The sequence below is a fragment of the Talaromyces marneffei genome, chromosome 2, assembly GCF_009556855.1.
Source record: "Talaromyces marneffei chromosome 2, complete sequence".
In the NCBI taxonomy this organism is placed as follows: domain Eukaryota; kingdom Fungi; phylum Ascomycota; class Eurotiomycetes; order Eurotiales; family Trichocomaceae; genus Talaromyces; species Talaromyces marneffei.
The window spans coordinates 2,725,469-2,738,733 of record NC_072349.1 but is presented as its reverse complement, the minus strand read 5'-3'; the positions used below and the strand labels follow the sequence as shown (position 1 = coordinate 2,738,733).

The window sequence follows — 13,265 nt, the reverse complement described above, 5'->3', positions numbered from 1 at the left end:
TGGGAACTGATGGTGTGTTCGGATAGATAGGCTTTGGGGAGATATGATCAACGCAGTGACCAGGAGATTGTCAAATGTCAACCGAGCAGTTAAGTTAGCCAGCCAACCCAACTAGCCAGCGAGCCACGTACAGACCGAGAGAGACAGAGAGAGAGAGAGGATCGCATCGCAGGGAGTCACGGACACGGGCCAATCAGATGACCAGGTCACGAGCTAGGGCAAATAGTGCGGGAGCCAATGCTTGGCTTTTTGCCGTAAGCGCCCGAACCCGCCAGAAATAAATCATTTCGTCTGCTCTCTGAGCCTCTCTCTCTCTCTCCTCTTGACCCAGAAAGAATGTTGAATGCTTGACATGCATTAACTCTATTCCATCTGTTTCCATCCTCCAATATGCTAACTACGGACACCTCTCTATACGTCTATACGACTACTACTCCCGTACGTATTCATACGTACACACGGCCACACTCAAGACAGCTTCCCCTCATTTGCTGGCGTGGGTGGACCACTGGAATGGACATTAGTTTCAGCATCGACCATCGCCTAGCCTCGAAGCATTATCCATTGATAATCGAATTCCCCCACTGCGCTGCCCAGCATAGACAATTGTATCCACCAGCCAACGACGACGGAGCAGACGCCGCCAACTAGGTCAAGTTAACTACGTACCACGGATACATATTACAGAGCACATACACATACGCACCAACTGCATAGCACATACTCCGCAATCGTACTGCTTGACGTGGAACCAGTCAGTCCGTGGCGTGATTCTGGCTGTCCAGTCCAGGAACCTGCGCACAGGTATGACTAGTTATGTAGCGCTTAGTGCGTGTCCGGCCATTAAGTCAAGTACACAGAGTATAGCTGAGTTAATATTAAGACCCTAAGAGTAGCCATGCATGCTTGATGCAGTCGACAATGAAATTAGGTACGATAGGAGACGGCCAATCAGCCTGGAGCGTGGGGAGCTGCCGGAGGACGAAGCACCGCCAATCTAATCCTATTACTACGTAACTTACTACGTACTGTAACTAGTAGTTCACTAGCATCGACTCCGGGCGTCTTATCGTCTACACCTTCTGTCGTTTGTTGTTGACGGGTTCTGTGGATTGATTCTTACACGAGTTATTCAGCTGCTTTTCAGCAGACAGACCGAAGACCATACATCAATGATGCCATCCATCGCCATCGAATCAGATGACATACATTCCACTGCGTGTCGTCCGTTACGCGTATGAGCTAATTAATGAGGATGCTCGCGCAGGCAAAATGCACGTAATATTGCGTACGGCAGGGTAACGCTGGTAAGTTGGTAAACAATCTGCAGGGTGCCCGGCGCATCCAAGCGGAGTCTCACTGAGTGCATACTTACTCTTACTTACTTCCTTACCCTACCCTACCTGGGCCTACCAAGAGAACTCGCTCTGTCCGCACTGGCCTGACGTTGGAGGCCATGGCGCTATCGTGATCATTACTCAAACCAGCCAAGTCTGACGAGCTAACATGTGTCTAATGCGTCTAATAATGTTGTTGTTGTGGGGAACTGGGGATGAAACCCCCTCTGCGCTCTGTTGCTGCTCCCACTGCTCTGTCGCCAAAGCTGAGTAGTTATATATATCCACGATTCTTGCCACTTCTTTCTCACATGTCGCTCAGCGTGTGTTCAGCCTGCCTTCCATAGCCGACCATAACTTACTTGCGTGTGATGACCTGATCCTCTTCTATCCGCTTTTTCTTACTTACTCTTGCTCTCAAGCAACCACACCTGGCTCTCAGATCCCCCCCCCCATCGGCCTTGACTGTACCCGTACCGGTCCCTTCGTGGTGTGAGCCTTGTCCTGTCTTGTCTTGTCTTAACCGGTAGCTACGACCAGGCAGACATGATACAGCCTTTTTATCGTATACGTTATTTATAATCCATGAATGCAAGAACCTAGAGTCATCGCGAGTATAAAGCTGGCCACCACATCTTGATCCAGACCCTGCTGTCGTTTCTTTCCTTCTCGAGTGCCATTAAGAAACTCGTCTAAACTGTCGCATCAACGGAAAATGTCTGCAGACTGGTCTCTCGATTTTTGCCTGGTCTGTGACCAACAGACCTCGGGGGCAGGACCCTACTGCTCCCAGAGCTGTCGACTAGCCGACCTGGATCAGAATGCATCTGAGTCTTCCCTCTCGAGCTATCCCGTCTACCTGTCCTCCAAATCAACCATACAACCAAAAACAAGTTCGGTCTCATCTACACAATCCAGAAGCAGTGCTGTCAGCCGACAACCTATTGGCAAACGCTCCTCTTCTTCTTTCTCCTCCACAAGTTCGAATGAACAGTCATCGAGTCTGACATCGACCTCGTCTCAGACCTCGCTGTCGTCACTCACTGGTACACTTTCCCCGTCCGCAGCACTGTCGAATCAAGTCCGGCATGAATTGCAAGACTACTCGAAGAGTTTCGACCAAGTGCGAGACTGGAAGAGACGATTAACAAATTCGTGAATCGTCCTTCTTGATCATCACTGATTATTTTCCTCCCTCCTTGTCAACGACTCCAACGACGGCGTATCAAATCAAAGCATCATCATCATCATCATCTTCTTTCAACTCGGTGTCTGGATTCATTTTACCTTTCTCGGCGTTTCAGGATCTTGCATATCAGACGTGTCAAGAATATCCGGTTTGCGATCTTTTTCACCATCGACATTACCATCATGAAACATTATTCGGCGCATGGATAGGGGGCCTCGACTGTAATACATATCATCTCGTCTTACCATCACATGGACCATCCGGTAAACAGTTACGGATCGTCATGTTTTCAGTTTATTTTCTCGGGAGCTTGGATAAGGGTTAGGGTTATTGTGTTGGGAGTTTTTCCTTTTGCAATTGTTCGACGGTTTGACCAATTTGAGACACATGGGGCGGACACGAATACGTGGTCCGCGAATTATCAAGAGACACATCTCCAACATCATTTGCGCAATCCCGGGCCGAAAGGAGAACAAGTTCACCTCTTGCTCCACTTGATCGGCATTGGGGGTCGCCCTTTCTTGATTGCTTTTGATGGATAGAGAAGGGGTCTCTGTATCTTAGTTAGGACAGTATCATATACTACGAATATATATGATCACTCACCCATCTCCTTCGTACCTACCTAAGTACCTGGTAAGCATCCATCGTCGCGGACAATAACCGTCCAGACGGAGTTCCTGGATGAGCAGAAAGTCTGGGCCAGATTTGCGTGCGGAGCCAAAGGTACCATTGGTACTCTCTCAACTCCACAGTGGGTATAACAAGATGGAAAACATGGGTGTCATATTAGATTCTTCTGGTCAGATGATATGATGGCGGGTTAGTTAGCCCGGCCAGACTGAAAGCAGTGCATGGAAGCAATCTAGAATGAATGAGCTTACATTCTATCTGCAAAAGATGGCGTATACATACTCCCAAGGTAGAGTGTAGAGAGATGGTACTGACTCCGTTGTATATATTAGTTGTATATATACTCCGTCAATATGGAATAATCTGGCATGGCGACTCCCGTCCGTGATGTGATTGGTGGGAGAATTATGTCCGACAAACTCTGTGATTTGAGCGAGAGACAAAAGTACGTATCTTCTGAGCACGAGTGAGCATTATCCGGATGGCTTACATGAATTGGTTGTTAACGTTGACCTACACAATACAGACAACTGCACAAGGCGTAGACTGTAAGTTGGTCACTATAGGTGGACTGTACGCATCCCGTCGTAAACTACTTGTAATTGTATGCTAGCATGGGGGACTCACCGGACAATGGCCCGAAGATCACTCTCTGCTGCTCTGTTCGCAGCTGATCCATCTGCCAATTGACAATTCCATATATATTCTGCCAACAGAAGACCGACTCTGTCGAATCTATACGTAGGAACGTTCCATCGTCTCTCTGTCAGCAAGGAAACGACACACTTCCGCCGAGCGCGTTCGTGGATCAACACGTCATAGCTAGAGAGCCTCGTCCACTTTTTTCTATTGAACCCACGTTCTCTCCCTCTTCTCCCGTCATCTTCTCCCAGGGGCTCCCTTGTGTCGTCGTCGTCCGGCAATTTTTCCGTCAGGAAGAATTTCCTCTTCTCTTCCTCTCTTCCCTCCCTTGTACCTTACTCTTCATTCCTCGCGTTGTTAGACAATGGCCTCCCAGCACTCCCGCCGCTTCGTCCGGCCTCTTTTATATACCTCCGCCGCACTAGCCACCGGCGCCGGTCTTCTCTACGTCGCATATCGCCCACGAAACATTCCAGGTTCAGAGCCAGCCGTTGTGCCCCCGCCCGGGTATCGCTCAGGAAAGCTTGTGCCCCCGAGTTTTCCGCGCATCAAATCGCGTGAAGAGCAAATCGCCGACTTGCGACGGAGCGCTGGTTTCGGCACTCAGAATGGAGAGGCAGAGCCCTACGACTTGCTCGTCATCGGAGGTGGTGCGACCGGCTCCGGTATCGCGCTCGATGCCGCAACTCGAGGTTTGAGAGTCGCCGTGGTCGAGAGAGATGACTTCAGTGCGGGAACCAGTAGTAAGAGCACCAAGCTGGTGCACGGCGGTGTTCGTTATTTGGAAAAGGCCGTTTGGGAATTGGATTATGCCCAGTATGCTTCTACATCATAGCCACCATTCAAAACCACCGAAACAGAAACAAACAAAAAAAAAAAAAAAAAAAAAAAAAGCGAAACCACCAATTCTTTCGCATAAAAGATGTAGCTGACGAGGTTATCTTCTGCTATTTCTCAGGTACTCGCTCGTCAAGGAAGCGCTCCGGGAGCGTAAATATTTCTTGAAAACCGCTCCCCATTTGTCCTCGTGGCTGCCGATTATGGTCCCTGTGCAGAAGTGGTGGCAAGCTCCATACTTCTGGTTGGGTTGCAAGGCCTACGACTTCTTGGCTGGATCCGAGGGCATCGAGAGTTCCTACTTCCTGACACATAGTAAAGCTCTAGATGCTTTCCCTATGCTGAAAAAAGAGGACCTGTTCGGTGCCGTGGTTTATTACGGTAGGACTACCACTCGACGTGCTTTTACGTACACTGTACTAACATATCGCAGACGGTGCACACAATGACTCGCGTATGAACGTTTCTCTAGCAATGACCGCCGCCTTGTACGGTAGCACAGTTGTCAACCACCTGGAAGTCACCGGTTTGACCAAGGACGCCTCTGGAAAACTCAACGGAGCTCTCGTCAAGGATCTCGTCGCCGAAAAGAACGGCCAAGAGGCCAAGGTGTTCCCCATCCGCGCCAAGGGTATCATCAATGCCACTGGTCCTTTCTGCGACTCGATTCGCAAAATGGATGAGCCCGAAACCAAAGACATTGTCGCCCCTAGCTCCGGTGTCCATGTTATTCTCCCCGGTTATTACAGTCCCTCCAACATGGGGCTTATCGATCCTTCGACATCAGATGGTCGTGTGATTTTCTTCTTGCCATGGCAAGGAAATACCATTGCTGGAACGACTGACCGAGCCACCCAGATCACAGCTCACCCCCAACCCGATGAAGAGGATATTGACTGGATTTTGAACGAGATCAGCGGATACCTCGCTCCGGATATCAATGTGCGACGGGAGGATGTTCTTGCGGCATGGTCAGGAATTCGACCGCTCGTCCGCGATCCCAAGGCTAAGAACACAGAATCTCTTGTCCGAAACCACTTGATCACTATCTCTGCATCCGGTCTTTTGACTTGTGCTGGTGGGAAATGGACAACTTACCGACAAATGGCTGAAGAGGCTGTTGACGAAGCCATCAAGGGATTCTCTCTACAGACTCACAAGGTGCAAGATGTCCCCGACGTAAGCGGCACAGGACTCAAGACGGACAACTTCAACCTCGACGGTTCCTGCCAAACCCACCAGGTTCGCCTCATTGGTGCTCACGGATACTCCAAGACCCTTTTTATCAACCTTATTCAACATTTCGGCATTGAGACCGACGTTGCCAAGCACTTGACCATATCCTATGGTGACCGTGCATGGCAAGTCGCTGCTCTTTCTTCTCCAACCGCTGCCCGCTTCCCTGTTCGCGGAGCACGTGTATCCCCTCTTTACCCCTTCATTGATGGTGAAATTCGCTATGCTGTGAGACACGAGTATGCTCAGACGGCGGTTGACGTTTTGGCTCGCCGAACCCGTCTTGCTTTCTTGAATGCTCAAGCTGCCCTCGAAGCGCTCCCCAGCGTCATTGATTTGATGGCCGAGGAATTGAAATGGGACGAGAAGCGAAAGAGCCTTGAATGGAAGGACACCGTTCAGTTTTTGACATCCATGGGTCTTCCTCAGAGTTATGTCAACGTCACAAGGAAGGAAGTTGAGGAAGGAAAGTCTCGTATTTTGATCGAGGGCAAGCCAAGCTCAGCCAGGACCGGTATGTTTTTCTCTTTCACATATTGATGTTTACAGATCAAAGCTAACGTCTTTAAAGACTCTCCCGCCGATATTCTCCAGGGTGATCTTACAAGCATAGGCAAGAAAGATCCCGGCATGAGCCCTGAGTCGCCCGTAAACAAATAGATTGACTTCTTTGGAGGCTGTTTGTATTATACCTATAGAACAAATATCCATAAAATGCTGTATCGGAGAGATGACTAGCGCGTCGTCTCTCGGCTAGTGATTGATAGACCGTACATAGATCGTTGGCGTGTTAATTAGAACCGGTTTTCTTTCATTCATATTTCAAAAATGCTACGTATCCTTTGAAAAAGAAAACCTATAGATCATGCTATAGATCTATGTAAATCAACGAGGAGTATCGATGGCCGCTCTGATTGGCGAGATCCTGATAAGGTGCTACCCCACCTGATCTCTAATTTTGTACACCTTCAATCCTCGGAAGTGTACGCCTGCAATATACTCAACTCTTGTCTTTTGAATAAAATCCGACTCTCAAATATGGTCTACTACTTTGTCTCCAACGTTGTCTCTCCTGCTGCGACCATCTACGTCGGCAAGGACAAGTTCGAAAGTGAGCCTGCCCCTCCAACACATTGCACATCTTCATGTCTAACATACAATCTCCCCAGATGAGGAGCTTATAAAACACGGCCTGGAATCAGACGTTTGGTAATCCACATCCATGTCTCGGTTATAAACAGTATCGAACGGTATATACTGATTGCATGATGTCAGGGTTCGTTATTCATTCCCTTCCCCGATACGAAAACAAGAGAAAGGCCTAACAGGCTGCTAGTTCCACGTCGATAATCTATCCAGTGCGCACGTATATCTACGACTAAGGGAAGGAGAAACATGGGAGAACATACCCAAGGAAGTCCTGGAGGATTGCGCGCAACTGACCAAGGCCAATTCCATCGAGGGTATGCCTTGACCACCAATCCAGTCACGAGGCGAATACTGACTGAATTGGGGTAGGAAACAAAAAAGATAACATCACAGTCATCTACACCCCCTGGGCAAACCTCATGAAGAACGCCTCTATGGCCACGGGCCAAGTCTCATTCCACAACCCCAAACAAGTGAAAAAAGTATTCGTCGCCGTACGCCAAAACCCGATCGTCAACCGACTCAACAAGACCCGCGTCGAGAAGTTTCCAGACCTACAAGCTGAGAAGGAAGAAATTCTAAAGAAGCAGCGCAAGGAAGAGCGAAGGGCCAGAGAAGATAAGAAGCTGGCGGAGAAGAAGGAGAGGCAGGAGAGGGATCAGTTGAAATGGCAAAAGGAGCATGCTTATGATGACTTGTTTAGTGAGGAGAATCTAATGCAGAGTAACAATCAGGATCGGGGGGAGGATTTCTTTGATGATTTTATGTGATATATTCATGATCATATCGAATAAAAGAAGCCTCAAAAAAGAAATGATTTTCTTGAAGTGAAACATAAAAAACATAATGGGTTGAGAGTATGTGTGTTGTATGTATGTCTATCAATAGGTAACTAACTAGTCCAACAGCTCCGCTATTGGCACGCACCTGCCCGCGGCCCGCATTGACAGTTAACTAGCACTAAATATAAACTACTCCTACATCGACAGTTACGTATACCACAACAACCTAACTACCTCTTCTACAATTACAGCAACTTGCAAATACAATCCACCATGTCGCCAGACAAGCAGTATTCTAGTTAGTTCATACCAGATTCATCCTCCGAGATGTTTCACTAACGTTTCTAGGCGCAAAGTCCAAGAAGAACAAGAAGAAGAACCAATCCAGCGAGCAGAATGTCGACAGTGGCAAGGCCGCCGATAATGAAACACAAAACGATGCTGTTGTTAAAGAAGAGTTGAAGGATGAGCCTGAAGGAGAAGAGGTGAATATTTTGTTAATGCGGTTAAAATACATCTTCATGCTATTCTTCGGTAATCTAACCATTCATACTTAGAACCAAGCCCAAGGTGTCAACGGTCAAAGCAAAGCCACCGCAGACTCTGCGACGGAGAAGAAGAATAACGACGAGAACAATGCCTCGGACGCCAAAACGATAACAACTACCAAACCGGCAGCGTCAGAAGATAACAGCAAATTCGACGACCTAGTACGAGACCGGGACTCTCTCCGCGCCGAAGTGACCGAACTCCGCAAATCGCTGGAACAAATCCAACACAAGCACGAAGAAGAAATGGAAGCGCTGCAACAGAAATTGAACGAGTCCGAGGACAAGAAAACGCAGGCCGAAACACAATTCCAGAAACTGTTGGAGCGAGTGAATACGATCAAATCGCAGCTGGGGGAGAGGTTGAAAGAGGATGCCGTATGTTGGTCCCATACCTACTGTTTTGAGGCGTCCTGACAAATATATAGGAGGAACTTTCGCAAGCTCGGTCTCGTATAGAAGAATTGGAAGACCAAAATTCGGCTTTGAAAGCCGAAGTGAGCGAAAATTTGACCAAGATCGCAGGCTTAGAGAAAGACGCCCGAGAACATTCCAACGAACTATCGAATCTACGCAACAGAGCCAATCTGTCTCAGCAGAATTGGCAGCAAGAGAAGGAGGAGCTTATTGAACAAGAGTCGTATATCCGGGCAGAATTCGAAGAGGCGAAGCAGGCAATGCATAATTGGGAAGTGCTGGCAATGGAAGAACGATCAATCCGGGAGGGGCTTACGGAGAAGGTCAATGATTTGGAAGAGCAGCTTTCGAGTCTTCGTGATGAGTACAATAGTGCTGTTTCGGATAATAATACGCAATCAAACACAATTGATGGACTGCAGCGAGCATTACAGGAGATACAAGACGGTGAGTCCCCTATCCAGGTTACTTAGTACCAAGGCTGATGTGAAATAGCACGAAAACAAGAACTGCGCGAACTTGTGCAAAGCTCCGACGCGCAGCTCGAAGAGCTCAGAGAGAAACTTCAACAAGTTGAGAAGCGAGCAGAAGAGGCCAACACAGACCTCAAACAGGCGCAGACGGAGCTAGATCGACTTCTCCCATTTGAGAAAGAGGTCAAAGAGAAGAACCTTCTCATTGGCAAACTGCGGCATGAAGCCGTTACTCTGAATGATCATTTGACGAAGGCATTGAGATTTTTGAAGAGAGGTAAACCCGAGGATAATGTTGACCGGTACGTCAATCTATCCTGTAATGAAAATGAGATTACTGATTTAAGAAGGCACGTCGTGACAAATCATCTGCTACACTTCCTAGCTCTCGATCGGTCCGATCCAAAGAAGTTTCAGATCTTGCAACTCATTGCAGCTCTCTTACAATGGGACGATGGTACACCTCCCTCTTTTTCCATAGTTCATATATTGATACTGACTTCAATAGACCAAAGAGAACAAGCAGGACTCAGTCGTCCCGGCACATCGACTACAATAAGTAACATCACCACTGCGCTAAAAGTACCGAGTTTCTACGTACATCGAACACCGAGCACACCCTCTCTTATGACCGATTACATGGAGAACGGGAACAATGCTGCGGGCGGAAAGGAGACCCTTGCAGAACTGTGGTCTAATTTCTTGGAGCAAGAGGCCGAAGCTGCTGGGAATGGAAGTAAACGAGGCTCTACAGCCGGTCTTTCACCTTAATAGTGATTAGCCAGTTCGAAGGTTATGTTTCTGTGTAATAGTATAATGTCCTAGACCGTGTGTGTATTATTATTCTGATATATGTAGATACAATTCCCACAAACATTTCTATATGCAATTGAAATCTCACGCAAATCACTCGCTAGCCCCAAACTTTCCTCCATCCACAATCCAATCCCTCAACTCCGTGTACGCCTTCTCCAAATCATCATTCACAACGATCTTGTCATGCGCACCGGGCTGTCTCGAGTACTCCAACTCATTCCTCGCCTGCGCCAGACGTTTGTTCAGACTATCCTCCGTCTCGGTGCCGCGACCCCGTAGTCTGCGCTCAAGTTCTTCGAGGGATGGTGGCGACAAGAAAAGGAAGCGTGCGTTGAGGTCTGTTCGTTTCACCTGTTTGACTCCTTCCATCTCGATATCGAGGATGCATATTCTTTGCTTGGAGGCGATGTTGCGTACGGCCTGGACGCTGGTGCCGTAGAAGTTGCCGCCGAATTGCGCGTCTATCGAATATAACACATCAATCCTATTGTATCTTCCAGGATAGGGGTGGGGGAGGGGCGGCGACTCACGTTCAATAAACCCATTCTCGTCAACGAGTTTCAGAAAGTCGTCTTTCGTCGTAAAGTAGTATTCCCTTCCATCTTCTTCGCCTGCTCTGGGGGCGCGAGTGGTGTCTTTTCAACAGAGACGTATCAGCATATTGTAACTTATCGCACTGGTGCCAGACAGGGAGGAGTAGAGTGATCATACGAGAAATTGAAAAACCAAAGGTATCTGGGAACTCGGCGAAGAGTCTTTTGAGGAGAGTCGATTTGCCTGTGCCTGAAGGACCGGATATGACGACTGGGCGGTATTTGTGTACTGTATACTCATCAATTTTCCATACTCGTGTGTGAAATATGTATAGTTTTAAGGCACGAAGCTGTTTTCATACCTGAAGAAGTAGCCATGCCTGATATGCGCGTATGCGGATAGATGTTGCAACGGCCACGAAGACTCGATTGGGCGAATATAGATCGAAGTTTTTGCGAGTCAAGCGCTCGGCAAATAGACATGTACTTGACTGTCCTGGGTCTGGAGCGTAGGTAGTTGTGTTGTAGAAGCTTTTATAGAAATGTCGGGGAAAAATCGACGCGGGGAAATCTTCCAGTCAGGTCGGGCGGTGAGACGTTGTATCATTTCTATCAAACATACATATACACATATATGACTCAGTTGAGAACTTTACTGCCTTGCTCATTTTTACGAAGATCAGTTTGGCCGAGATCAAATTGTGCTAATTACTTAAATGTCGTTGTAAAAATAGCTAGTCAAGCTCAAGTCATACCCGTATCAATCGGGACACCAAGGAAAGCAAAGAAAGTAACAAAGTTGACTTAGAAAAGAAAATTGCATAGTTAAAAATGGATATCTGTAACAGGCAAAAGGAAAACCGCTCTCACGGGCTTATTATAACAGCAAGCTTGTTTATTTTTGTCTGCACCCCTTTCTCCTTTAGAGCGCCATCGACCGACAAGTCTGGATGTCCATTAATCGTCACCCATTCGCAGCCAGACTGAACCTAGTAGCCGTTCATGGTGACTCTCTGAGAGTTCCGGCTCAACTCACGATCAGCAGATGGGCTGATGGGTCGGCTTCCACCAGTGTGTGCACCTCCAGCAGCGCTGCTCTCCTTCAACGCCATGAGTTGTTTGGCGCGGAAAGTCTCGTAGTGGATTTGGCTGGTTGTTTCAATGAGGTCTTGAAGGTGGGTGCGGGTCAAGAAGTTGCGGAGGTAAACAAATTCGCAGTGGTTCTCGTCCTCGACGTTGATCACACCCCAGCGGTTCTGGCGGCCGCGCACCTGTTTTCCGTTGACAACAATGTTCTTCTCGCTTCCGACGACGGCGAATGGGATAATATCCTAGACTCATTAGAATCTCGTAGCTGCTGTAGTGGTTTGTGATAGTACATACTTTGATCTGGGCGTTCATCACGCGCTCCTCGTCATCCAATTCGTCATTGTCATAGGGGTACATCTTCAAGTTGTGGAAAGTGAACTCCTCCTTGATTCTCTCTTTGAATTCTTGTCGCTCTTCCAAGGTCAAGGAGTCGGACTTGGCAATAACGGGGACAACATTAACAACGTCGGAAAGCTTCTTAAGGACGACGATATCGATGGGCTTCAGGCTATAAATCGGTCAGTATCGCGATCAAACAGCAGGGTCGAAGTCACGTACGCATGGCCGGATGGTTGAATGAAGAAAAGGCAGCAGTGAATACGTGTATCTTGGATGTAACGTTCTCGCTGAGCTGTAAGTTCCTTGCGGAGGTAGGCAGAGTGCTGATCTTTGATGTATTTGACGATGGGGTCCCAGCTACAGGCAGTCAGTCTAGATATCTCTCAGTTGCTCTTCTCACGAAAGCGTACCATCGGTCATTGTTGACTTGGTCACCGTATCCGGGGGTATCGACAATGTTGAGCCTCAAACGTACACCGTTTTCTTCGATGACTATAAATCACAAGATGTTGAGTATATGTACTTTCCGAACACGTAGATATTATGGTCTGACGTACTGTGAGAGACGGTTTGAATTTCAGTTGTAGAGCGAACGGGCTCATTGGGGGTCAGGCGACCCTTGGAGTCGATCAAATGTGAAGCAAAGATAGTGTTGATCAAGGTCGACTTTCCGAGACCAGTTTGGCCTTTATAACACAAAGACATACAGTTAGCTCGTTGCTTCTTATCCAGATAATGTCGAGCCGAGAATTATTGCACTAACCGACACACATAACATTGAACTGGAAACCACGCTTCAAGAGCTTCTTCTCAATCTGAGAGGTAATGCTGTCGAAACCGACATGGCTGCGAGGGAAGACGGTGCTCGGGGGAGCTGCAACACTGGATGCAGAGGCCATGGCTAAATGAAACGGAACACGCGTAAGCTGGAGATGAGAAGTCGGCAAGAAATGGAGATATGAAAGAAGACCTGTGAATCAAGAAAGAAAACGGCCAACGATCCGAACACCAAAGATGTGCTCTCGGACTAAGACAGATGACCCCCTATTGTTGTTTCTGTTGCGGGCGGCGGATCAGGGGGGAAAGCGCTAGACCGGACGGAGACTAGACCGGCTATTGCTCCAATTGTCCAACCAAAACATTCCGTTCGTGCCCCACCCAAGTCGAAAGTCGAAAGTTGAAAGGCTCAAGGCTTCATGCGAAATTTCCACGCCGAGCTGTCGTATGCCGATTACCCAACACCAG

General features: G+C 48.0%; 6 protein-coding genes across 6 annotated transcripts; 3 read left to right on the top strand and 3 right to left on the bottom strand.

The window, feature by feature from the left end:
- Positions 1 to 2,807: 2,807 nt before the first annotated feature.
- EYB26_003348 (uncharacterized protein) lies at positions 2,808 to 3,136 on the bottom strand (the record flags this gene model as incomplete). Its single annotated transcript, XM_054262649.1, has 2 exons — positions 2,808 to 3,079; positions 3,133 to 3,136. The coding sequence occupies 2 exons, from the start codon at positions 3,134 to 3,136 to the stop codon at positions 2,808 to 2,810; spliced, it is 276 nt and encodes a 91-aa protein (XP_054118624.1).
- A 1,029-nt stretch (positions 3,137 to 4,165) lies between these two features.
- On the top strand, positions 4,166 to 6,534 carry EYB26_003347 (uncharacterized protein; the record flags this gene model as incomplete). The annotated part of the gene is made up of 4 exons (XM_054262648.1): positions 4,166 to 4,617; positions 4,760 to 5,019; positions 5,072 to 6,388; positions 6,446 to 6,534. The coding sequence occupies 4 exons, from the start codon at positions 4,166 to 4,168 to the stop codon at positions 6,532 to 6,534; spliced, it is 2,118 nt and encodes a 705-aa protein (XP_054118623.1).
- Positions 6,535 to 6,912: 378 nt separating this feature from the next.
- On the top strand, positions 6,913 to 7,793 carry EYB26_003346 (uncharacterized protein; the record flags this gene model as incomplete). Its single annotated transcript, XM_054262647.1, has 4 exons — positions 6,913 to 6,985; positions 7,044 to 7,083; positions 7,234 to 7,337; positions 7,393 to 7,793. 4 exons carry the CDS (start codon positions 6,913 to 6,915, stop codon positions 7,791 to 7,793), a joined length of 618 nt encoding a protein of 205 aa, XP_054118622.1.
- Positions 7,794 to 8,078: 285 nt separating this feature from the next.
- Positions 8,079 to 10,014, top strand: EYB26_003345 (uncharacterized protein; the record flags this gene model as incomplete). Its single annotated transcript, XM_054262646.1, has 7 exons — positions 8,079 to 8,103; positions 8,154 to 8,290; positions 8,363 to 8,731; positions 8,782 to 9,217; positions 9,266 to 9,545; positions 9,594 to 9,700; positions 9,752 to 10,014. 7 exons carry the CDS (start codon positions 8,079 to 8,081, stop codon positions 10,012 to 10,014), a joined length of 1,617 nt encoding a protein of 538 aa, XP_054118621.1.
- A 135-nt stretch (positions 10,015 to 10,149) lies between these two features.
- On the bottom strand, positions 10,150 to 10,970 carry EYB26_003344 (uncharacterized protein; the record flags this gene model as incomplete). Its single annotated transcript, XM_054262645.1, has 4 exons — positions 10,150 to 10,520; positions 10,590 to 10,694; positions 10,771 to 10,881; positions 10,955 to 10,970. The coding sequence occupies 4 exons, from the start codon at positions 10,968 to 10,970 to the stop codon at positions 10,150 to 10,152; spliced, it is 603 nt and encodes a 200-aa protein (XP_054118620.1).
- A 611-nt stretch (positions 10,971 to 11,581) lies between these two features.
- Positions 11,582 to 12,919, bottom strand: EYB26_003343 (uncharacterized protein; the record flags this gene model as incomplete). Its single annotated transcript, XM_054262644.1, has 6 exons — positions 11,582 to 11,923; positions 11,976 to 12,189; positions 12,240 to 12,377; positions 12,431 to 12,512; positions 12,578 to 12,706; positions 12,784 to 12,919. 6 exons carry the CDS (start codon positions 12,917 to 12,919, stop codon positions 11,582 to 11,584), a joined length of 1,041 nt encoding a protein of 346 aa, XP_054118619.1.
- Positions 12,920 to 13,265: the final 346 nt, after the last annotated feature.